The sequence below is a fragment of the Cottoperca gobio genome, chromosome 10 (genome assembly GCF_900634415.1).
Source record: "Cottoperca gobio chromosome 10, fCotGob3.1, whole genome shotgun sequence".
Lineage (NCBI taxonomy): Eukaryota > Metazoa > Chordata > Actinopteri > Perciformes > Bovichtidae > Cottoperca > Cottoperca gobio.
In genome coordinates this window covers 20,815,098-20,841,821 of record NC_041364.1, presented here as the reverse complement: position 1 = coordinate 20,841,821, position 26,724 = coordinate 20,815,098, and the positions used below count along the sequence as shown (strand labels likewise).

Genomic DNA, 26,724 nt, shown 5'->3' with positions numbered 1-26,724 from the left:
TTCCCTGTGCGCACCCACTGTCTTCATCTGCAAGCTGCCATTTAGTTCTGTTGTGCCTCCAAATAAATGATAATTCAGCAAACATTTGATTAGTTTTCAACCGTTAGTGCTTGTTGCCCTGCTGGACCCAATGCTGCTGCTGCGCTCCAAGATCTCAGCAATAACTTTAGTGAGTTCTGAGTTATCATAAATAATAGGACCGACGACCTGCTAATAAAAAACAAGTTGTTCTAAAGCATAATTTCCATTAAAGGAGAAATTCCCCAACTTTATGAAGATATCCACTCAGTGTTGAAGGTAGATGTAGTCGACTGAAGCAACAAATGCCTCAGTGCGTAGAATGTTGACAGAGAAAGGGGAGTTGTTGTTCCTCCTGCATCCAGCGGCAGCATTTGACGTGACAGCGACTTAGTTGGAGGCCAGGAAGAACTACAAGCTATTTCATCTTGGATTTCCTGTCTCCGTCTCTTGGTAGCCAGGGGGCGGACTGTAGATGCCGCTCCCAAACAGAACTTCCTTGTTCTCTTCGCTTGTATTGCAAACTAGCTTTGTTTCCAACAGCGAAAATGGCATCCTAAAATATTAGTGTGTGGCTCTGCAAGCAGGAGAATTCAGCTTTCTTCAACATTGCAGAATATTCAGCCGACCTACTGACTAGAAAACAATAGTGCAGAGAGGAACATGCACCAAAAAGTAACAACATGCCAGCTCACAATACTGAACAATATTCAAACAAATAAAAATAATCTTCATAATCCATGTACATAATACTAAGACATGTTTTCCATTTGCCTAGTGGAGACCTGGTCAGGCCGAAATGAAACCGGTTCAGTCCAGTAAAGTTGGGGAGCTGTGAGCCTGTGTATTTACTCTCCTTCACTTTCAATGAGTCACTTTCTGAGTATAAAAAGAAATGGGTTGTTTTTCTGTACAGCTGACTTACTTTGGGATTTTTAAATATGTTTTGCCAATTTCTTTCTTCTAATGCAGAAGTTCATGGTTACAAGTCTAAACTTTGCATTTAGATGTTCCTCGTCAGACAACAGGAACAATACTACTCTACACCAGGGCCATAGATACCATGTCATTTTAAATGTACACACAAATTATACATGGTGGATTTTGGATGCTTATTCCGGTCTTTTTAGACTAAATAGGCAAAGAAGTTTTAGTATTTTATCAACAGATTTATATTCAGTCACAACATTTGGATCATCAGGTGAGGTTATAACATTGACAGAAAACAGACAAACTGAAATGTACTACATAGTGTAGAGTTTTATCATCTTCATTTTCTTATTATCTGACCTTGTTCTTTGATGTTATTGTTTCTTTAAGTCATGTTTTCTCCTTTATTGCTGTTTACTGATTGTTTAAATCATATACATCAGTGTTGATACAGAAATAGTTCAGGAATACTTTCTCAGGAGAGCTGCACAGAGAGTTCAGCTGCTCCTTTGCTGCTTTGAAATCATGGCTGCATACAGAGATGCTCGGACCAGGGGGAGCCGGTGAAGGCAGTCGCTTCAGTGTCGTGTGAACACTGCGGTCCCACGAGCTGACGTCTGCCGTCGAGATATGCAGTAAGTCATTCTAAAATCCTGGTTACGGCCCTGCAAGGTTTACCAGATCATACATTACTGCAAACACTGTGACTGAACAAAGAAGCCTCGTAGCTCAGTGAGCGACTGCACTCACATAGAATATGAATAGAAATAAATCACCTTTTATGGATTTTGACATTGTCAAGTTTTTGACAATATGAACATTTAGCACATCAGAGGTGATGACTGTCCTCAGAGCAGTCAGAAGAGTGTGTTTCACTGACCGTAACATGTGGCTTCACGACTCTGATTATATGGTATCGTAACGGATTACATGTAATTGGGATTATGTAATCAGATTACAAGAAATAAGTAACTACAATCATTCCAGATTAAAGTTACATTGTCAGGATAACTTCATTGCGTTTTTAATTATGTCTTTAAAAAATTGGAAATGCCAATATGTTCCACTGTTTATCAAAGTAAGTTAGTCCTGCCAGGTTTCCAGTTCTGTTAACGGTGACTAATATTTAACGATGATTTATGGATAATGGAGTTTTTATTCCTTTTTATTTCAATAAGAAATGGAAGATGAACATAGTGAGTAAGTGCTCCCTGGCATTCCCAGAGCAAAGTCCTCCATGTGGCCTTTGATAAAAAAAAACCCAGCAGCAACAAAAACAAAAGGAAGCAGCTCCCACATGTTGTAGAATACACACAGCGCACCTGGAGTTCGTGCCAGAAAGGATTTTTAAGCGTAATTTGATACGACCAAGTGTAAATGCTAGATATGCAAAATGCATTTTATTTGCATTGAAAATGTTTTGAGAGAAAACGTTTATTTCATGGAACTGAAATGTTTGTGGCTGCATCAATGTTTGATACTGAAGTAATCCAAAAGTATTAGATTAGATTATGTTTTTAATCCAATGGATTACGTTACTAATTACAGATATTGCCATGTAATATGTATTCAGTAACTGATTACATGTCAAAGTAATCTGTAACACCAAGCACAATTAGTGCACTTATTTTTATAATTTGGGTGTAGGGGGTGGGGGGGGGGGGGGGGGGGGGGGGGTGACGACAGGGTTTATTTTTGTTAGATCCGTGCAGTATAAATAACTCGGCTTGTTATGAAGGAAAATGTTTGCAGTGAATATCTCAGTGTGGCTTGTCTTCTTCAGCCTTCTCCAGTGTGTGTGTGTGTGTGTGTGTGTGTGTGTGTGTGTGTGTGTGTGTGTGTGTGTGTGTGTGTGTGTGTATGTGTGTGTGCTCTCTCTCTCTCTCCCTCTCTCTCTCCCTCCCTCCACCTCTGCCTGCCTGCCTGCCTGTCAGCCTGCCTCGACCACGTAGCAGCCTCCTGGCAGCGGCAGCCGCTTGTGTCTACTGCTCTCTGACACACACTCACACACACTCACACACGCTCACACAGTCCGTCAGTATCAGTAGCCTATGTAGAACCGCGTAGCACCAGCTTTGGATTTTAACCAGCACCACCAGCCGAAGCGGCAATGGATCTCTTTGAATTCGACTTTTTCAGAGACTGGGAGCTTGAACAACCATGGTAAGTCCTGCGCACACTGCTTTAACATGTTCGCTGGTTGTATTATGTTAATGTGGGAGGTTTTAAAGAGGAATGAACGGACATGGCATCCCCGCTTTTGTGGTTAAAAAAAGAAGAAGGTTAAATTGCGTTGGGGGTTTTTTGGGAGATGGAGAGGCAGCCAAAGTGAGTCGCGGAGAAATCGTGCAAACCGTCTTTCTTTGTCACCGTAAAGCTGCCGTTGTTGCTTGAGACGAACCGGGGGGCTCAGCAGCCTGCACACACACATACACACATACATACAAACACACACACACATGCAGAAACACACACATGCAAACACACGCCGGCTTTTACTGTCTCATTGTGATATTAAAGGAACGTTTGATTTGCATATGAGCCCGCACCGGGTTGTGTGACAGAGCGGTGACATGGGAGCAGCAGGGATGCAGGGGGGACAGCAGACAGACAATGTGAATGAATGTTAGCCAACACACAAGTTTGACACTTTACTACAGAGTTTATTTCATTCTAGTCCTTAAAATGAGATTTACTTAGAAAACGTGTTGAGTTCAGGTGCAGCACAGATGCTGCAGGTTGGTGTGTTTTGGGAACACACACAGTCATGGCCACAGTGTGAAGGAGTGAAGTTGTGTTGTGATGATTCTGGGATGTCAGTGGAACCTTAATGTGTGTGGGTTGTGCATCTCTGCAGACAAGCAATGGAGCTGTTTACTTTAGAAATGCTTAACATTGCTTTGCTTCTTCTGGAACATAGCCTTTAATAGTGTTGAATCATTGCATTAACTGTATGAAGCTGTGTCCATACTCCACTGAGGTACAGTTAGTGCACTGACTTCTTTGTTGAAGAGCTGAAACCATCTAATCGATTGGTTGATCTCCATGAAATGAATCAACAACTATTTTGATCATTCATTTGTTAAAAGGAAAAACACCAAACATTCTCTGATTCAAGCTTCTCTGAGGAGGAAATGCAGCTTTTCTGTTTATATTAATATATTAATTGAATATCATTTGGGTTTCAGATTAGTGCTGCAAACTATTAGATTAATCGGCAACTATTTTGATAATTGGTTAGTCAGTTTAAGTAATTTTTAAAAGACTTTATGACTTTATGACCTTTATAATCTGAATATCTTTGAGTTGTGGACAAAACACGACATTTGAGGACGTCTTCCTGGCCTTTGGGGAACACTGATCAACATTTTTCACCATTATCTGACATTTTAAAGACTAAACAACTTAAACAAGAAAATAATCGACAGATTAATCAATAATGAAAATAAATGTTGTCAGTTGGACAAACCTGCACATGTGATCACGTCACCTTGGGATCCATTTTCCACTTTCTCTGACTAAATGATTGAACGATTAATAAAAAACTATTCATTCATTCGTAATAGAGCAAGATTGATAAATCGCTTCAGCCAATATATATATACATGTACATATGCAGAATGTATTGATACCACTATGTTTGAGGTGATTTAGAAACAATACTCACCTTTACATAGTTTGTCCACCAGAGAGCACTGACTGGTTGATTTGTACACTGTAAAATGTTCTGCTAAGTACATATCTTGGTCACCATAAAAAGAATAATCACATAATAATGAGATGGGGTCATGTTGTAATCTGTAATGAAAGTAATTGTTAATTGCAGCCCTGATCCATGCTGCACATTATTGCATTGCCTTTACATTACAACCCTCAGTGAAGTAATTGAACATGCAGCAGAGGACATTAGAACAAAGACTCACATGGGGAGGAGGCTGTTTAAGGCTTTTCACACTGGGATGTTGGAGGCTTAAAAGACGACTGAGAGTCGCCAGCTGACAGAAGTAAAACATAATTCTGTTTCTCTGCATGATTTGGAATTTATTACAACATTGATTTGTAGAGAAATTAGACGTAACGTAAGGCCTATTTGAAACATTCAGAACAGCTTCTCTGATTGTCCTGGCCGCCTCCCACTTTAAGCTACTGTGTGGACTGCAATTATAAAGAGCTTTTAACCAAAGTGCTTTACAATTTCACCCATTTACAGCCCACCCTGACATTAGTGGACTCCCCATTCTACCTGCGGAGCCACAGCCACCTCGCTGTGTGTATCGGTGTGATATGAGGAGATGGGGAGTAGACCCATGCTCAGGAAATGACTTCTGGATGAACAAAAACGGGAAAGACCTCTGCAATTTTGCATGACAAAAAACAATATATACATGGAGCAGAACAATAATCAACAACCATTTTAATAATCCATTTTCATTTAATTAAAAAGAGAAGCAGAAAATGCTGTTGTCAGCTTCTTGTTTTGCTTTTCTCTGTTTTATATCATATTAAACTGAATATCTTTGGGGTTGGGGCTGACAAGACAAGACATTTAAAGACATCAGCTTGGACCTTAACCAATTCATCTATAAAATAATCACAGATTAATAGATTATGAAAATAATCATTAGCTGCAGCCCTAGAGAAAACCCTTCTGGAGTAATAACATTTAAAAGATCCACGTGTGATTATGTTAAAAAGGTTATTAGACAGCGTTCTCATGCTGGATAAATACTGTATTGAATGTATTTTCAGGATGTTTCACACGGTGCTAAAATAGAAAGGAGAATTGTAAGAGGTACATTATACTGTACAACTGTCAGCCTCTCCACTTCAACTGTGTATTGTAGTGGGAGCACAATAACTTGGCAACCATGTTGCTGTTTTGAATCCGTATTCCAGCGGGGAAGAATGTGTGCGAGGAAAGTGACACACACTGCTGTCCCTCAGCAGCCACCATGGAAGGGCCCTGGAGCAAGGTACTTAACCCCCCGCTGCTGGAGTGGAGCCGCTCAGGGCTCAACAGCAAGCTCAGGGTGTCTACACATGTAACCCCCCCACCCTCGCCACCACTCCATCACGCCGCTGTTGTCAGTTGGTCCTGATGGGAAATTAGGCTCGCACAGAAAAAAAACCGCTTCATTACAGAAAAGAAAACACAGGAACGTGTCAGAAACAGCTGATTAAAAAAACCATTAAGCGGAGCTGCTGAGGGGTTGATCAGCTGGAAGGTGAAAAAGATTACATCTTTACCTGTACATGAAGGTGTGACTGTTACCTGATGCTGCCATGCTCCATACTGACGCACCCCCTCACTCACGTGTGTCCCCTGTTTACTGTCTGTGGCGGGATGATGTTGATTCAACCTTGCACAGTGAAGCAATGTGGTTACTTGACACTATTTTACAGTTTCTTTTCTTGTAAATTTGTAACTTCAATTTCAGAGAATTTGTTATTTTTTCTCGTAAATGTATGACTTCATAAAATGTACAACTTATAAACACCTTTAGACGTAGTCGACTCACACGAGTCAGCTCATTTCAAGCATACTGAACCATTACACTAGCAAAATACAAACTATACAATACATTCAACTTTTCCTCTATGGTCCAGGCCAAAGGAAACACGCTGAGATGTATTTGGTTGGGGATGGAGCCAGTGCTGCACATGATGTTGCTGCTCATCACCAGAGTCTTTTACCAGCAGCTCTGGAAAGCTTCTTTGATGTGGCTGACGTCTCAGTGCTAATAAATGTCAAAATGGACTCAACTGTCCAATATTATAGGGAGGAGAACACCTCCACTACGGGAAGAAAACCAGAATAGAAAGAGAGAGAGAGTTATTTTCAAATGGAGCTTTTTCTCTTAAATCTTACAGGCATAAAAGCTGACACACACCTTCAATAGAAACCATGAAAATCAGTCAGATTGGCGTTAAAAGTCTGTCATCCGACATTGATGTGCGGCTCCTGTTTGACAGTGGATTTTCCCTTTTTAAGGGAAAAAAAGAAATGAGAGAAAACAATCTTGAAGCTCCCCACGCCTTTGTTAAATTTGAACGAATCCAACACTGTAGGTCTCCTCCTACTCCTGGAGAAATACCCTTTTATCTCTTCTCCTCTTTGTTGCTCTTTCTCCCTCCTCCTCCCCCCATCTCACTCCTTGTTTCATTCTCTCGCTTGGAGATCTGAAGGCTTTGTATAATTGTAATAGGGCTTGCATTGAATGCTGCGTACTCCTCGCTGTAATTGCCCATCATGTAGCCGGCTAATCATGGCAGTGGAATCTGGGGGAGATCGCTTTGACTGTTAATTGACACTGATAGTGATTGGTTGAACCATTTAAGTAGTTAATTAAGGAATTGATTACACATATCGTCAGCATAGAATTATAACATTCCAGCTGCAAGTTTTGGATCTTAAAAGTTCACATCTGTGGGAAGACACTTTGACTATTATTATTATTATTATTATTATTATTATTATTATTATTATTATTATTATTATTATTATTATTATTATTTCTATTATTTTGACTAGATCTCACTGGGTATTTAAATTTCTTGAATGATTTTTATTTTTATGCTGCTTTTAAAATGTAAAAATAGGACATTTTGCAGTTGCAGCCATAATGCTGTTTCCAGACCATGAAAAGCTGAGTCTGGGGATAAGCTCAGTGGAGAATATAGAGTCTGCAGAAAAAATGGCGACTGAGTCAATTAACAGTCAATGCATTCAATGTTCAGTCTCACAGTCCAATATTCAATCTGCCCATCAATCCTCCCAAGCTCTCAATCAGCTTGGTCACACGTGTGAGCTCGATACGCACAAAATCATTCATCACACTGAAATTTCCATTCTCGCTGTGTGATGGACCTCGGCTTGCCAAACCAGCTCCACTTGATGATACTTCACACCAGCATCATCAGCAGCTCGGAGGCTGTGAAAGGAAGCTGTGTCTCGTCCCAAACTGCCAAGAATTCACAAACAAATGCTCAAAAACCAGCAACAGCAAGATAACACTGAAGGAAGCTTTCTATCTTGAAGAAGTTCTTTTTATCCCACGCTGGCGGGACAATTATCCCTCAGGGCTGTTAAATAGGTGCTCAGTCAGCAGGTGTGACGAGTGAGGAAGCTGAGAGAACCAGTGAGATAACCTGGAGTCCATCTGGGTTCGCTGTCCGTGGTTCTGAATATGTCATAGAAAAACAAATGTGCATCAAATTTCAATTTTAACTTTAGCTTTATTGTTGTGTTTTATTGGGAGAAGTTCTAATTCCACGTAAACAAAATACAGACAAACACATCAATAACTATGAATACATTCAAAGACTCACAACAGTAGCAAACCATGCCAGCGGATTAAACCAGCGGATTAAAAGGAGGAATGAGAAACAAGATCACGGGTACAAGCGGCTGAAATTTTTTCTCAGACGGGTGGCTGGCGTCTCCCTTAGAGATAGGGTGAGAAGCTCAGCCATCCGTGAGAGACTCGGTGTAGAGCCGCTGCTCCTTTACGTTGAAAGGAGCCAGTTGAGGTGTTTCAGCATCTAGTAAGGATGCCACCTGGGCGCCTCCCTAGGGAGGTGTTCCAGGCACGTCCAGCTGGGAGGAGACCCCGGGGAAGACCCAGGACTCGGTGGAGAGATTATATCTCCTCACTGGCCTGGGAACGCCTCAGGATCCCCCAGTCGGAGCTGGAGGATGTGGCCCGGAGAAGGGAAGATTGGGGTTCCTTACTGGAGCTGCTGCCCCCGCGACCCGATCCCGGATAAGTGGTAGACGATGGATGGATGAGGAACAAACCAAGCATATTTGGGAGTAGGGCTGCAAGTTACAATTATTTTCATTATTGATTAATCTGCCAGTTGTTTTTTCAATTAAAGAATGAATCTTTATGAAAAGTAAAAAATGTCGTAAAACTTTGAAAACACACTTCAACATTTCCCTGAGCCCTCAATGACATCTTTACATTTTTGTGTGATAAATTGATTGTTAGTATTAGATTGAACAACCAATTGTTCTTTCAGCACTAATATGGATAAACCCAGCAATAAAGACAGCACAGAGTATACTTATTTAAATCTGCATACATTGTTTTGGGGACAAATGAAGATGTAAAACACTAACATGTTATCTCAAAACAAACAGCTGCCCAATGAAATGTCCAGAAGACTTCCAAATGTGGCATTCATTTGGAAATGTGTCTCTGTCCACCCGATGAAATGTAATCCAACATGGACTCTCCTTTTAGCTCTGTTTTTGTCTCCTCCAACTCCTGGAAGAAAATGCAGCTCTGCAGCTGCTGAATGCTCCAGAAGCAGTTCACTAACTTGGTCTGTTGGTTTGGTGCTGGGCAGGTGGTGTACACGGCTTCCTTCTGCGGGTGAAAACAAAGCTGACGAGAGACAGAAGTTGTGGCCAGTAAAACCAAAGCAATGAGCTGAAAGACGCTGTGTACAGCTGATGGAAATTGTCGAGTTAGTTGATAATTATCTCCGCCAGAAGTAAGCCTGTGGGGAGAGCATGCGTACACTCGTGTGTGTGTGTGTGTGTGTGTGTGTGTGTGTGTGTGTGTGTGTGTGTGTGAGCGTGTGTGTCTGTCTGTCCACAGATAATACTGCATACTACTCGACCAATTTTTGCGCTCATTTTTGTGCCACATGTTGACCTTTGTTGTCGCTCAAAAACTGACATCCATAGAAAAGTTTGGTCTCGTTTTGAACCGGCGATTAATGCAGATTAATTCCATACTCGATATGTTATGATCCACTAAAGTTAGGCACCATACAAGATGAATAAATCCCTGTTTGTGTTATATTCACTGCCATCTTGACTATAACGGATCTGGGAGGGACGACTGAGTGGGATTCAACTCTTCTTGGTTTAAGGGGAGAGAGGGCGACACACCTGGCAGAGATCTGCACTCTACTGAGTGACCTTTTCTTGTTCTCTGTGGGTTTGTCACAACAATTAACAATTTTCACATTACACACAGCCATTTAATCCATTGTTAATGTAAAACACATTGATTAAAGCCTCTTTAAGAAAGTGTTTGCAGATTCTTTTAAAGTTGCCAAGGCGCTTCATATGGATTTGATGTATTGCAGAAGAATTTATTCAATTCTGGGCCAAAGAGTAATTGTGAGGACTACAGACTGATTTGTTCCTGGATGTGATGTTATACAGCTGTGCCTTTCCAGCTGTTTTAACAGATTCTCCAAATGAACTTAAAGTGTTTTCTTAGTTTCTTTTAGGATTTAGATCCAGTTTCACTGCAACGAGGCTTTAAACATGTGATCAAGTACCACATCTGTGACATATTAGGATTTAAAAACGGTCTACCATATCTCTCAAGAGGAGAGCTGAACCATTCTTAACTGAAATGCTGTAATACGATTACATACAGCATGCTTACAGATATCTTTATCATTAACAATTACTGCAGACATTTGCTTTTCCCACTATCCTAAGCAAAAGCAATCTATATAAACACTAGAAGTAGAGTAACTGAAACAATACTGTCAGTCATCAACGTAGTGGAGGAGATAATAAAATGCCTCAGTTGGAAGAATCTTAAGAAGTCATAATTAAAGAGACGGAGCCTTTGAGCTAATTGTTGGGCAGAAAATCCACTTATATTATCACATCACACAAATACTTTCATCTTTCATGCTGTAAAGTATCTTCTGATAAAGAAAGTATACACATTGGTTGTTGCTGAACTGGTGTAAGACAGAGCTCAACTGTTAACACTTTGTATTGAGTAAATCTAAACCTGGGAGTTGGAGTGTAGACATTTTAAGGTTTGTACTTGTTTATATAAAGAGCTAAGCCATCTGTTCAGTTTCTCATGTGTCTTATAAGAAAGTAAAATATCAACCATCTGGATGGGATATAAAATCCTCAGCACAACATTTATCTTCATCAGTGAAATTGTGCCCAACCGAGATGTAAGGAGGGTGTGTCTCACCTGCAGTTCTGCAGTTGGTCTGAATAAAGACCTATTTTCTGTCTCTGGAGAAAGAGGGAAAAGGAAATATTGGCATCCCTTAAAGATGAGAATAAATGAGTGATTATACACAGAATTACATCGCACTCTTGTACAGCTTCATCAATAGCAATGGAAGCTTTTAAAATTGACTTCTGTTCCTTAGAAGATCTAGTCCAACAAAGAAGGTCTCTGCAGAAGCAAAAAGTAATACATTTCATTTAATCATTTTTGGTTTGGATCCAGAAGCATCATTCTTTTGTTGCAGAGGGAAATAAATGAGAAGAAAGGGCACTGGAAATATTTTCATCAACATCCTGAACTAATTCAACTTACTAAACACTAAAAATCAAACATTTCTTCAAAGGTTTTGTCGGATATTTCCATGGTTTATTACTATTTTCATAGACAAAGTGAGCAAAGTTGAACAGATGTATATAACCTTGTATAAGTGATATTAAAGACACTTTGATACAAGTGGGCAATGTAAAGGGCTTCTGTAGCTCTTGGCTGCAAACACTACCTGACATAATGTATATTATGCAACATACTGACAGCAACACAATGTTTTAACATGACAATATTATACCTTGGCCAAAGGTTTGATCCGTGGCAAACCAGAGTCAAACTGTGTTGCGCTTGTAAACAAATAAACAATATTAGGGAATAAATGATTTAAGATTTATCGAGTGTCGACTCGGAAATGTCCAGAAACATGCAGTCTGCCATCTGTCCAGCCCAGGAGAGATTTGAATTCTGGGACTTCTTCATGGTGGATTCATCAGCCATAATTTGCACCTCAGCAGGATACAGTGCCGCATATGTTCTGTTATACGCCACGTTCCCAGAGCATCAACTTCTCCTTGTCAAACGTTACGAGCCCCTTGTGAGGATGTGAGGAAATCAAATAATCGCTGGCTAAGAGCACAGGTGTGATTTACCTGCTTCAGTTAAATGTCTGCAGGTGAGGAACTCTGGTAACCAGCTCTGAAGGAAACCGATTGGAGCACACTCCCCCGTTGCTCCTTCAGGAGTCCCAATGTGGATATTGTGACCATGTTTGTAGTCCTTCAAAAGCACTTTATTATTAGCGACAGTCACGCTAGCATTGGCTGAGGACATCACCATGCTCTCCACAAAAAAACCTTTGAGACTCCCATGATTACTGCACACACTCTCCCCTGCATGTCATGGATAATTACCCAAACTGCCACAGGGCTTAGTAAAATGCAATATGGCTATTAGCTATAACCGCATTATCCCCAGAGTCAAATTCCCACTTTATTTATTGACTTGGATTAGGATTTATATAAAATCTTTAAATAACTTAACTTAAATAAACATCAAATGTCGAGCTACCCACATCTTCATCATCATTGAAGAAGAGTTGATTTTGTATTTATTTATTAGTAATGTTTAAAATGAACTTAAAGTCCGTTTCAAACACATAATGAAAGTATAATTAAATAAACAGCATTCACACACAGCACATCGCCATGACAAACATCAGAGGATAAGACCCAACAGGCACTCAGTGGCTCAATGAGGTGCAATAAAAAGTCACTCATGAGTGCAGCTGAAGTGCTTACACTGAGGTATGTCTCTCTGAGCTGCAATGTCTTTATTAAAATAGATTTATAGATTAGGAGCGTTTAAAACATTTCACATTTAAGATGCCAGTTTACCAAATAAGCAGACATGGAGATTGTTGCACTGTGTTGAGAGATTATTTTCAGTTAATGATGTGCAAAAATTGCCATTGCCTTGTCAATAGATGTGACTAAAAGCCTTGTAACTACTAATTAGACTATAAAGCTGAATAGCGTACATAACTGTAGCAGATCTTCCCCACGGGACCAGAAGTGGGATCACGCTTGTAGCTGCTGTTCTAATATTGGCAGAGTTTCCCACCTTTTAATACTCGTATTTATCTGTGTAGTTATTGCTCAAGAGTGCTTTTTATGTCTTTTTTTAAAGATTACTTTTGGGGTTGTTTTCTTTATCAGAGAATACATAGTGGAGAGATAAAGGGAGGGCGAGCGGCTGCACCGTTTCTGAATCACATTCAAACCCACAAAGGATAAAACTGATGTGAAATTATAATATCCATCAGATATGTATCAGCATACAGTTGCTGAAAAGGGTTGCTCATCACAATGTGCGTGCTCATATAAAATGTGTATTGTTGTTTATTTAGTAATTCATAAACTGTTTGCCTCATAATATTCATTGATTTGCGGTGAGAATTGAATTAGGAACGGGTCAAATTACTTAATGAAGAGCCTGCTTGGAATTACGTTCTCTAATTTGTTGTTAAAACCAATTAAGAATGAATTTATTTAGTTAATCAAGTATTTGCTTTAAGTAGTGTTGCATAATTTGTTGTAGAATATTAATTTGTAATTAGTTTAATTAGCTAATGAAGTACAGTGTTTGCTCTCAGACACTAATTCAATTGTTTCATAATGAAGTTATGATGTAATCCTCTATGACACTGTAGCGTGTACATTCCCATACAAACTACATTTCCAGAGAAACTTTATTTTCTCCAGGATTACTGTCGCAGTTCAAACACATGGTTAACGTCGTGAATTGAAAGTGTGTTATGTAAATGAACTTAAAATAGTTCAAATAAGTCGACATTGACTTTTGGTTTCATACAGGACACAAACAGCGGCCTCCTCGCTGGAAGTCCTGTGTTTGTTTGACCCACACACACACATACGCAGACTTTGATTATAAACGTATTCGTTATACGTAAAAAACAAACATAATCCCTCGGATCGTAATTGACACTGCAGTTTTGTTGTATGTAAAACGTTATTTTTCAGGAAACCAGGCTGGAATCGACCAGTGCAAGTTTCCTACTCCTGCTACTCGTAACACTAATAATACAAATAATATTCACTATCATCGTCTTCACTGCAGTATATTTCAGAAACAGTATTAACCGCTGCACCTTTCTAAGAACAAAAAACTAAATTCTGTCGCATACATAATAAAACTCGTGACTGGGCAAGGCATATCAGCAGGAGTGTGTGTGTGTGTGTGTGTGTGTGTGTGTGTGTGTGTGTGTTGGAGGGTTTAGAGAGAGAATCTTGGCAGCCAACACCAGGTAGCTTCTGCCCTCGTGCCCCCAAGTTACCAAGACAATACACACACACACACACCCCAGGCCCTGAGGTTGGCAGAGCCATCTGCCAAGAGGAGCATGGTGCTGAGGAATGATAACGCACACACACAAACACACATACACACACACTCACACACACACACACACACACACACACTACCTTGAACCCAGTGCTCTAGTAGTCCTTTCCTCTCTGCTGTAGTTGGCAGGTGGTATTGCTTTGTGAATGTATATCTGTTTGTGGTTGAGTATTTTAAAGTGGCAGTAAGCCATGCTTTAGAGACATATTGGAAACCTGTCTAGCTGTCTGTTAGAGGGATGTTTTAGCCTTCTGAACTTCAATGTTTGAGCAGGTTTATTGTTCCTAACGTCATTGTGGTGAACACACCGAGATGCTGTGATGTTTCCGCACAGGATCGCTGTTGTACACCTGCACCTGCGATGATTATTATGTTCTATATAAGTACATAAATGCAGATTGCAGAGGGGAAAGCTTCCTCCGTGTTTCATCACACCAGCCTGTTGGCAGAGCCGCACACTCAGACCTCTGTGAAGTCACGCGTAATTTACACTCAGCTTGCACAGGGTAGGCACCGCAGGCGTAGCTAACACTGAGGGCACTGAAGTCATGTCCTACGTGTTTATTTCTGGGAGGTTTTAGCAACCTGGGGGTAGTTTATACTCTGCGATTACTGTAAGAAAAAAAGGTGTTTATTTAATTGGCTGGTTCTAGTAAAGCTCAATATATTCAAAACTGAATGTATTATTGGGATTAATACCCACTATCAAAATAATACTTGTTTCTGTTAATTAAAACATCGCGAGGCAGGGGCGTTTGGGTAACCTCAGTATTTCTAAATCCTGTACGGTGGTGGGCACCATAATTAATTATTAAAATCTTATGACATGACACCATGAATTTAATTGTTATCGACTTTGTGTGCTTTCTTATCCAATGGTGTATTGTGACTTTTATTTATTAGTAAGTCAGTAAATCTCCAAACTTAGACAGTTGCTTTCTCACTAGTGTTAGGATTGACAACAGTATGCTGGTAGAGATGAAAGAAGAAAAAGACTTCAACATTGAGTATTATTTTCATCTTTTTTTCTTTGTTATTTTTTTGCCTGTGTGTGAGTGTAACTGTGGTACATTTGAGAGAAAGAAAGGGACAGCGAGCAAGAGCTAGTTAGCCTCACAGGACAGTATATTAAACACTGAATTTAACATTAAACAGAAACACTAAAACTGAATTTGAAAGCAGGGAGACATTGAGGAAGTGTGACCAAGATAGAGACGGAGAGGGCTAATGACGTAGCTTTTCTAGCCGAGGCCAATTTACTGTGAGGTTTCGAAAGGTCATCTCCTACACGGAGGCCTGTCTGTGACAAATTACATTATTTACACCGGGTAGAAAGGGGCAGCGAGACCCGGAGAAACGCAGAGAGTAAAAGAAGAGAGAGGGAGGGAGAGAGAGAGAGAGAGAGAGAGAGAGAGAGAGAGAGAGAGAGAGAGAGAGAGTGTGTGTGTTTGACTGTAATTGGTCTACAGTGTTAACACGAGAACCCTGAAGACATTTGCTAACACACTGCCTAATGATCCTCTTATCAAAGCACAACACCTGCATTTTTGACATGGGGCCGCTATGTCCTACTATAAAGAGATTGTTTAATCGCAACATTTTGATGTTTTAATTTTTGAGCGCATGTAGGACTGCACACTGCAACATCAGCTGCTTCAAGTTGCTGCTGCGGAGGGACTTTAAATTACTCATTTAAAAAAAATGATCTGCACCATTTCTGTTTAAACAACCGTCTGTTTTAATATTTTCTATCACTGATTTATACAACACAGCAGCTTTTTCTACTGGTTTTTTCAAATTTGTATTACTTACTGATGCAAACATTTGATGTCATACAGGGTTTCTTTTTAGGGAAAACTCATGTGGAGCCGAGGAAGTGATGTGTTTGATGTCTCCCATTAGTGTGTCCTAAAGAGAAGAAATGGTTGATTAACATGAGCAGCATGGCTGGACAGACAAAGAGAAAAGACAAACAGAGAGGAAAACACACGCACACACACACACACACACACACACACACACACACACACACACACACACACACACACACACACACACACACACACACACACACACACACACAGAGACTTGTCGTTTGACTGGTGATCTCTGGACAGTGCAGTCTGTTTGATTGACTGGTGATCCTTTGGAACTGCCAAAGAGGAAGAAAATCCCCACATGAAACGCTAACATTTGGGAGGTGCTGTAATACCTACAGTATGTTACATGGTATCATGATGTAGTGCAAGATGATAAGGTAATGTATTATCTTTCACAACATAATAATAATTGTCACTACATTCAACAAAGTAGGACTCCTAAGTGGTGAAATGAACACATTCTTATTTCCCCTGAAGGAGAGGACCCAGCTCCCCAAAGACCAGCTTAGTGTGTGTGTGTGTGTGTGTGTGTGTGTGTGCGTGTGTGTGTGTGTGTGTGTGTGTGTGTGTGTGTGTGTGTGTGTGTGTGTGTCTGTGTGTGTGTGTGTGTGTGTGTGTGTGTCCCTTGGGCTACAAGGGAAGAGCCAAAGGGATTAGTGGTTTAATGGTTTGGGACTTTGGAATGAACAGAAATATTAATATTTAGATGTAACTTCCTAAAGGAAACGTCTTGAATGAATAAAGCATAATATTTGATTAACGTCCCACAGTAAGTGCACAAAAATGTACTTTTTCATGATAATACCAATCTTGTCTTTGTTATTATAAGTGCAAATAAATGCATAGAGTGTAAGTAGAACATGTTTCATGAGGCTGGGACTTAAAGACTTATTGGTAAATTGTTTGGAATATTTGTTTGGAATAACACCCAACAGATTTCCTCTGTTGCGTGTTAAAATTGTGATATGCATTTTATTGTGTGGACTTTTCCATGAATGGGCAATAAAGTAGTTAAAAGTAATTTATTTGTAATAATATCTATTATAATGGATGAGTGACTAAATAGTCCTTACGATTGTCTGTATTTTTCAAATTTCAAAGGATGCAACATAGTTTGAACCTTTTCATGTCTGGAGAACTGCATTTGACTAGGCTCAGGCATCGTTCACATGAAAACGTTGAAGTTGAAACCATTGAAGCGCTGTCGAGGCCTGTGGGCAGGTTGGGCCACACACACTCACACTCACACACACACACACCGGTGATGTTGGCGGCTGGGTCTGTGTCATGGTGGTGTTGGATAATGGAACAGTAAATGACCTTTTATAGTGAATCTGTTCTTCAATATAGTGGAATGAAACTGGACATTTATGTGTAAACATGTAAAAAAGCTCTGTTAGCGGTAGCGGCAGCATCAAGTCTTCAGTATGGTTCGAGTTTTACAAAAGCTCAGTTTTCAGTCCTAAAATGCTGTTTGGGTGTGGACGAAAGGCCAAAATGCATAGAAAAGGGTATGTTTAAATAAAGGAAAATACTGGTGTATGTGTGTAGTCCTCAGTTTGGAGAAAAGAGAGAGAGAAACGAGATCCAGATACCCACATGAGGCTGACTTCTATCCACAGGCAGCAGCTAGCTTTTAACAACGCTTTACGATTCTAGCTAGCTGGTTAGCCTAGAACAGTAGTAACCATATGTGCTGTTTTTTTGGTTGCCACACTGTTAATGTAATACATTTCAGCTCATGTAAAGCTAAATAGTACACTCATCTGTATTAAATATAATATTCCGTGTACATTACGTGTGTATGTGGTCATGTTGACGTATCGATAAGTAGCTTCTGTGTTAGCCAAAATGTCAACTTACCATTTGAAAGGATGTTCTATTTCCTCATCTTCTCTGACCTTAAGACATCACTACTTAAGTATTGTTCACTAAAGTTAATAAATAAGAGTGGTAATAACGTTTCAGTTTATTATCAAAAGGATACCAGTTCTCATTCTCTCCTCCACTGCTCCTCTGTTACTCCTGCTCCCCTCCAGGACATTTATTCCCTCTTTATCAACTACTTCATGATTATCCCGTGTCTCTCTCTACCGACTTCTTCAGTCTCTTTCCTCTTTCTGTTAACCTTTTCCTATCTCTCTCACCCCTCTTCCTCTCCCCTGCCTTCCTTCAGAGGCTTGCTAATACATTTGTTATCAACCTACTCCCTAATTAACATGCCCGCTCTCTGTCTGAGGCTCTCCTATCTCTATTACTCTGTCGAGATGTCTTCTTCACTCGCTCCTTTTTCATTCTGACTTCTTCCGCATCTTCTCTCTTTTTTTTTAACAGATGAATTTCAGGACGGCTCCTCATCCTCACTTCTGAGGCTCTATTATCTACAGACAGACAATTTGTCTATCTGAATGCCAGCAGGACACAGCGATCTATTTTCTGTGTGAATGTGTGAGCTTGAGTATCTCCATCTCTCTTAGCGTCTCTTGCTTTAGCAGTATGTCTCCTTATGTCTTTGTGTGTGTGTGTGTGTGTGTGTGTGTGTGTGTGTGTGTGTGTGTGTGTGTGTGTGTGTGTGTGTATGTGTGTCAGTGTTGGTGTCGGTGTGTGTGTCGGTGTGTGTGTCGGTGTACCAGCTTAGTGGTTCCCAAGCTGTGGTCTTGTAGTCAATGAGTCCTTGGCAGGCTCCCATGCTGGGTTCATGGGGCGTCTGTGTGATAGCCATTAGCATTCACTTTAAATGTTGCCCTATAACATCTCCTCCTCGGTGGAAATGCTCTTAAAGTCCTGTATCTACTCTTGAAAAAAAAAGAAAATCTCATTTGTTTTGAACATTTGACATTAGGAAACAGCTTACAACGGCAAACATGTAACATTTGTTATTCTCTTTTCTCTCCTCCCCATAACTCCCCCATCTAGTCTACATCTCCAAGCAGCTGCAACTGTACGACACACATTATTAGAAAACTGATGGATGTAATCCATGAAGACCAATCAAATACATGTATGCAAACATTCACGGTTGATTATTTGTAACATGGACACGGTGTATATCTACTGTTTACCTCACCCATCTTAGAATGATAGAATTCTGTACAGTTTTAGCAATCATTATATTCTCTTTCCTCTGTCTCATAGAAACATACAACAACATATCTTTTTTTTTTTTTTCTTCTTCTGATTGCCTCAAATTGGCCTTCCTGTATCGTATATCTTCTCACCGCTTCTCAAACTAGTACTACACACCTGCGGCTGACAGCAACAACTGTGTGTGTGTGTGTGTGTGTGTGTGTGTGTGTGTGTGTGTGTGTGTGTGTGTGTGTGTGTGTGTGTGTTGTAGTCCCGTCTCCCACCTCGTTCTCTGGCCAGGAGCTGAACATGTGGTTGCTCATGCGTGACAAGCTACTAGCAGCCGGTGGGCACCTGCTTGGTAAATAACGGAGCTAATAGCTAATGTCAACAGAGGATGCATTATGATGTGTTCAAGCTGTATTCAGAAAAAAAATTGTATTGGGTAAAGGTTAATTATAACGTTTCGTGTTCAAATTCAATCTTATAAAATATTGTTTTTGCGAGAAAGTTGAATAAACAAAAACGATCGGTATCGGCCAATATGGCTCATCAACCATCGACAATTGGTGTCGGCAACAAAAAACGAGATCGGGGCATCTCCACACATGAGAATTTGAGAATAATTATATATGCAATGAATATTCTGCAGAAACAATAAAGTAACAAAAAACAAAAAAACAAAAGGCAACTTTAATGGTGGAGGTTGACATCACTCTCTCCTACATTCTTTGTTTTTCAGTGAGGCCTCACCATCTTTTAATACAGTTCATGTTATTCTACCATCCTAGACAAAATGTGTGTAATCCTGACTCCACTACTGCTAAGCACAGTAGAAAAAAAAACCTTTAGTTGAGCCTCATTAACCTGTAGATAGATGGCAGTGGTTTGGTGAGGCCAGACGCAAGCTGTAAGCCTTCACTCTGCCCATACAGCTAGTGGAGAAAATGGCTAAGAGGGAGATCAATCAATACGCTAAGTGTGTGTGTGAATCTGGCTCGTGTTCAACGTGTGTGTGTGTGTGTGTGTGTGTGTGTGTGTGTGTGTGTGTGTGCATTTGGATTATGTGTGTCTGTGCATCTGTAACCACGCAAAGACTGTCTAAATGTGTATTGATCCTGAGGTGTTGTTTTGTGTATCTGATGGTCTGCTGTGTTTTAGTGTCATTAAGTTTGGCTCGCACACACAAATGATGACAGATGAAGTCAACTGAAGCATGATTCATCAGCGAAAAATTTTAAAAATCGTCTCAGGACATTTTTCAGCTCTCGGGAGTTGAACCCGATGCATTTTGGGTAGTGTATGGACAAGTCTTTATTTATTTATTTAGTTTTAGTCTTCTTCAGGCTTTGAGTATTCACACACTCGCACACACAAGAGGACGAGAGGAGACAGAGAGACGGGTCTGTGTCAATACTCGTACATACATTGAAGGCTGGAGAATCGATTACTTTATCCTCGGGCACACACTCACTGGACGCACACACACACACACGCACACACACACACACACACACACACACACACACACACACACACACACACACACACATTTGTGCGCTCCTACTGTTTGTGTTGACTATTGTCCAAAATCCCACATTTCTTCACGGGTTGTTTGTTAGTTGGTCTTTCAAATCATCTCTTTGATGTTCTCGTCATTATTCCCCTCTCATGGAGCTTCTCGTGTGCTATTCATTAGATGACTGGAGGAGAAATTAAAAGAATACTTTTGCATGTTTCCTTCCATCTCTTGAAAGCATTATAAAGCATTTGTCTTACTCAATCTCTTGAGATGAGTTTCATCTTGAAATAAATAAATTCTTTAACAATTAACTACAATATACTATGTTGTAAACACTCAATACCTCGGTCTAATCTAAACAAAAATATGCATAAATTGTCCTTTTCGTATAATTGTTGTGCATAGCACAGTAAGAACATAGAAAGAAACATCTGAAGGGTCGCCTAATGATTAAAGGGATAAAAATAAGATAATTTATTTGTTACACAAAATGACAAATAATTACACAAAGTTTCTAAAAACTCTGCCTTTCTTATGCTAATTATTCTGCTGACTTTCTTTGTGTGAGAGCGGATTTCCATGTTTATAAAAAATCCTTAAAAATGACAACCAACTTGTAATTTAATTAAATGTTAGACTAAAGGAGTGTACGTGTGAAGAGGTTTGACACAGACATAACTTAATGTTTAATATCCCCCCCTGGCCTTCCCTTGACTAAAAACAAAGACCCCAATTTCTCATATAAACCTGTACGGAAAAGATGTGAACTATTAATACTACCCTGCTTTCCCCCATAATCACTTTAATAGAGTCCCTAAACATTTTTTATGTATCATCTGGATGCAACAATAATGACTCCCACATCATTTCGAGACATTGGAACTTGCGGTGGGGATTTTGGGCTCTGAGCTTTATTTGTAGCGCCACCATTAGGCAAATAGGAGCAACATTTGCTTTGCAGCATTTGCACATCATTAGATATGTAGTTATACACAAGACTGCAGGCTCCCAGGGGGACACAGGGAAACAGCAGGAGGAAAATAATAATGATAAGCAACCTGAGCAAAAACAATCGAGTTTCAGACCCTGCGGGACTCAAACCTCAAAAGAAAGAAAGAAGAAACCAGGTCAAGTTGTTAATGCTACTGTAAATAACAACACATAAACACAAAGCCTAACATACATACTACCTCCCACAGGCTCTCATATAAAAACATAATACCCGGCATCTCTCTATACGCTCTTAATGCAGTCCTTTCTCCTCCACTTCTTTATTCTTTTCTTTTTCTCTCAGGCTTTCTTCTTATATCGCTCTTGTTCTCTCAGTATAATCGCCATGTTATCAGAGTAAATCCTTCAGACTCAAGTCTTTTGACTTCATGGGGATTTGTAATATTTTCCTCATTTATTTTATAATATCATGCTTTAGTTATTTTAGTCAGAGATAATGTTCGACGTTCCTATTTCCAAAGCCTTAAAGGAGATCTCTATAATGTTACTCGGCGCGGTGCCGAGGATCCAGCCGTAATTACTTTCTGGAGATTTTTTTCTTTATCATCTTTTTCAGAAGTTGTGAGCGAGCCCTGTGAAGTCAGAGCTTTCTTTTTTTAGAGTGTGACTCATATGGTTTTACTTAGGACATTTTAGGATTTTGTGTCATTGTGCGGAGTTCAACTAATAAATCATAATATAAGATTTCAATGTTCCTGCTGTTTATAGTGGAAAAGAAAATCTGAAATGTGAACGCCTCAATTGGAACAAAATGGCCATCAGTCCCACTTCTTCTCTAGTTCCACTTCCACTCTATCACTGAGAGAAGCAGCTCCCCGTGGCTGGTTCCTTGAAAAGGCCAAGGCTGTTGTTCAGCAGCTGCCTGATTCACGGCTTTGTAGCCTTTCAGTAACCTTTGAGATTTGTGAGATACTTGCAACTTGCCTGCTCACTTGTTGACTGGCTTGTCGAGCAGCATTCTGATGGATATTTATACTGATAATCTCACATAAAATCAGATTAAAAAAAAATAAAAAATAGTTTGTGGCAAGGTTCAGTATCTTTTGAGGTTTTTCTACTCAGAAATTTTAAAGAATGAAACAAATATCTGACATAAGCTTTTTTTCAGTTTCTGTTGAAGGAGTTTGTCCGTATCTGAACCGAGGGTCTATGGTCTGAGCGTGTTCTGTAAGTCTGTAAGTATGTGATTTGTGATTCTGGGCTGTTTTTAATTAAAGTCACAGGACTTCTTGAGCGGCGCTTAGACCAGGTACAATTTTCGCATTACAATCAGTTAATGTAATAGTTTGACATTTTAGGAAAACAGTTTTTAGCCTTCTTAGAGAGTTCGATGAGAACATTGATACCACTCTCGTACGCTAATTATGAACCTAGAGCCAGGAGACCGTTAGCTTAACTGTTCAGACCTTTTGTTGAACAACTGTCGCAAATTTGCATCGCTGACGGTATAAAGTAGATTTGATGGCAGATTTTCACAGGCAAGTATTTTGCATGTCTGTGTCGTTGTTTCGTCACGCCATTTAAAGGCCCTCACGCTCAACTATTCCTCCCTTAATAGTATGGATCAATTCGACTAATTTCATCATTTTAGAGGGATCACACCGACTGGAGGATATCCAACTTGTAAGAGCAGGACAATGTCTGGCCGGTGTAATGACAAACTGATCTTTCAGTCTGACAAGTGGGTGTTTTTTCTCTTCTGGAGCTGGCTGTGTCAGTGTGTAACGCCACATCACCATGAGCCAGCCTGTACCTGCGAAGGGATAACAACTGAAAACAGATTCCAGGTCCCGTCTGACGTTTTCACACTGACAGAACACAAAGTCCTTGTCTGTCTGAATCTGCTGAAGAACGAGGCTTCTCAAAACATCACTTCCCCGGTGTAGCGACCAGGTACGTGGGTGGCCTCGATGGTCTGCCATGCAGGAAGAACTGACCTAGAAAACAACGGCTCTCCTGTCAGGCCCTTTTCCTGGAGCCCCCAGGAACAGCTCCGAGAGACAGACAGACAAAGAAAGAGAGGATGTTTGCTCCCCTGGTATTGGTCATTTAAAAGGTTTGATGAGATGAAGAGTATATCTGAGCCTTGTACTGAGATTACTGTCTGCTGTGCAAAGTCTAAACTCAAAAGTGACTTTTGTACAATAGATTTATTCAATTTTTGTTATTTTCCAACACATTGCTGCAAAAATATGGAATTGCTACTGTATTTGCTCTGCTCTTATTTTAAATCTTTGTACAAGATAAAAGAGATTGTAGTAGAGCTTTGTCATAACACTAGACCTCTCGAACAGAACTCTGTAAACTTTACAGCTCATCTTTATGCAATGTGTTTTGCATGTCTGAGCCCATCGAGGGTGCTGTGAAAGTCTTTGCAGATGAGCAGGATTCTGTCGGATGGATGCAGAGACAAAGGTGCACGTACTGTACACAAGCTCATTTATGTCGGTATCAGACTACATTGCATCAGCCCACCAATGGCCTGAGTCTGCAGGCGGAAAAGGGGAATCAGGCGCCCATAGTTCCTTATTTTATCCCATGTAGTGAAAGACAACCATTGCATTGGAGTCTGCTTGGCAAAATCACAGGAGGAACTTAATGACTTGATGATCGCCTAATCTGACTAAGAGATCATCTAGAGCAGGGGTCTTCAACGTTTTTCAGGCCAAGGACCCCCAAACTGGTGTAGCAAGGTGCTGGGACCCCCTACTATATATATTGTATAGAAGAGGCTTGAAGAGGTCCGTGGGGGTTCGGGGCGGGGGTGCGCGTGGCGGAAATGTATTTTAGTTCACCCCTCTCCTTTCCTCCACTCTGTCTCTGACTGTAGGTGTGTGTCGCCGCCCTTCGCGAAGTAGGGAAGGAGGAGGGAATGTGTAATTGCTTTATCTACAAACAATTTCGTGACCCCCCCTGCAGTACCTCTGCGGACCCCTGGGGGTCGCGGACCCTCTGTTGAAGACCTATGATCTAGAATATGCCCTATGCCCATTGGCAGCAGTGTATACTCCGTGTGAAGCGTGGTTTGAGTCTGCAGGTATTGTTCAGTCTTTCTGAAGAATCTTTTTTTGTAAACTGCTGTGAGGTTGGGCAGAACTTGGCTGATGATTTTTCCACTAACGGTCTAGTTTGGGGCTCAGACAGAGATCCAAACCAGACAATGATGTCAAACCTCAACACTAATTCAGTAAAAAATGTAAAAGGCCTGTGCAAAATGTAGACATCTGCATTTTCTCAAGAAGAGCATCTTTTGTCATCCTACAAGCATCTGTTCATCATTGCTCTTAAAAGTGAAGCTCAATGGCCTGGCTATCCGCTGTCAAATTTGACGGGTGTGTTGGGTTACACTGGAAGTCTATAACCGTTGCTGTTGTTTTGGATGCTCTCAGATCGAGGTGATTGCTTTTCCTCCAGGAAGCGAAAGCACCGGTGGCACTCAGGAGCCTCTTAAATGCGCCCTGGATTACAGTGTCATCAGAGGGAACATATCAGAGTCTGTACTCCCGCAGTCGTCTGTATGCAAAGTAAACAGCGCTGCTGATAATACAGAACCCTCAGGGCTTTTCTGTACAGATTGATCTGATAGTGATGCCGTGTTAGTAGAGTGTCCACAGAATCTGACCTGCTATTAGAAAAGACTTCACAGGATCAGCTGAGCAGCCTAAGCAGCTCGTGGCCCACAAGATCAACTTGCAGCACATTTTGAGTGCACTTGAGAAGTCAACAAAAATCACCCTGGTCTGGCTTTTATTTGTGTGAATCAGCAGGTTGACACCTGTATCACCCACCATCTTACCTGTAAAGTACTCTGACGTGGGTTCATGTGGCCACAGGCTTTGTGTTTTAGCCCCTTGAGGAAGTTCTTAACGGCTGACGTCCGTGCCACCAGGCCGGATTGCTCTTCTCAGACATAAGATAAATGACGGAGGATTTCTATACACCTGCAGTGAGCGATTAAAGTGCTCACAAGAGATCCCTGACAGCTGTCCGTATCAGGTTTTCAACAGCCAGCTGGTCAATCTTTATTGAGTTTTATGTGTTTAGAAATGATCTGCACTTTTTCTGTAAAGACGACACTCTGTGTTGTTGTGGGTAGAAAAGCTAAAAGTTCACAGGAAAGGTCATTTCTTTCGATCTGTCGGATCGAAATGACAGTAGTCGTGCCGCTTTGTAAGAGACTCTCTTCCTTTTCCCAATGCAGCCATAAGTACTGCAGTCACTCTTCTATTTCCAGTTTACCCACCTGAAAATAGGAGGCTGTGCTTTCTCTCCAGGGTTGACACAATTTGATATGAAAGTCTTCAATAACAATGAAACAGCATTTTTGTATCCTGCTGTTTAGTAATAATTTGATCTATGCTGCCTTTGAGACACTCACTGTATGTATTTAAAGTGCGTGCTTTATTAATAGTAAATGTATAATTATATTGAATGTAGAAAGTGAGACTAAGACGCCACATTAATAAGGATGACAGCTGAAAATTAGAATCTCCTTATTATTATTTTTATATTAACAATGGATTAAATGACTGTGTTGTGTGGAAGGTGAAGAACAGCTAATTATCTGCTCCACCGAGCGTTTAGGCGTCCTTCAGCTCATTGTTTTGGTATTACGGCCTAATACTTAAATTTATTTTTAACATTTCATAAAAAAATAAAAAATTAACTTTCTGTAAATGGTAAATAATAAAAATTGTTATTTAAAAAAACACACAAAATGGACCAGAGTGGGTACATTGCAATAGGCACATTTAAAAAATCTAAATATTCAACACTTACTGTATATTGCTCTACATTTATCTGCAACCGTTCCTTTAAATGACCTTTATTACAGATGATGTAATCATCCTTCCTCAGACTTGAGATACATCCTGGTACCTAGGATAATTCATAAATGGGCCCCAGATACTTTGAAATCTTTCTTGCTTGTCTTCGAGTGTTACATTTTTTCCAAAGGTAAACACAGACATTTGCTTAAGCCACAGCCCGATACTTTAATGCTCTCATCAACTTTCACAGCAGCAGGCAAAAGAAAAAAGCTTTGATAATCCAACGGTAAACTACCTGCCTAGCACCAAACAGCAGAAAATAGACCTAGCTG

General features: G+C 40.3%; 1 protein-coding gene across 1 annotated transcript in view; it reads left to right on the top strand.

Annotated features, from left to right (window-relative positions):
- Positions 1-2,993: 2,993 nt before the first annotated feature.
- aff2 (AF4/FMR2 family, member 2) overlaps positions 2,994-26,724 on the top strand; it is a 164,571-nt gene continuing 140,840 nt past the window's right edge. The window contains 1 exon segment of the mRNA XM_029441534.1: positions 2,994-3,111. Within this exon segment, the coding sequence (XP_029297394.1) occupies positions 3,109-3,111 (3 nt within the window). The 5' untranslated portion in view covers positions 2,994-3,108.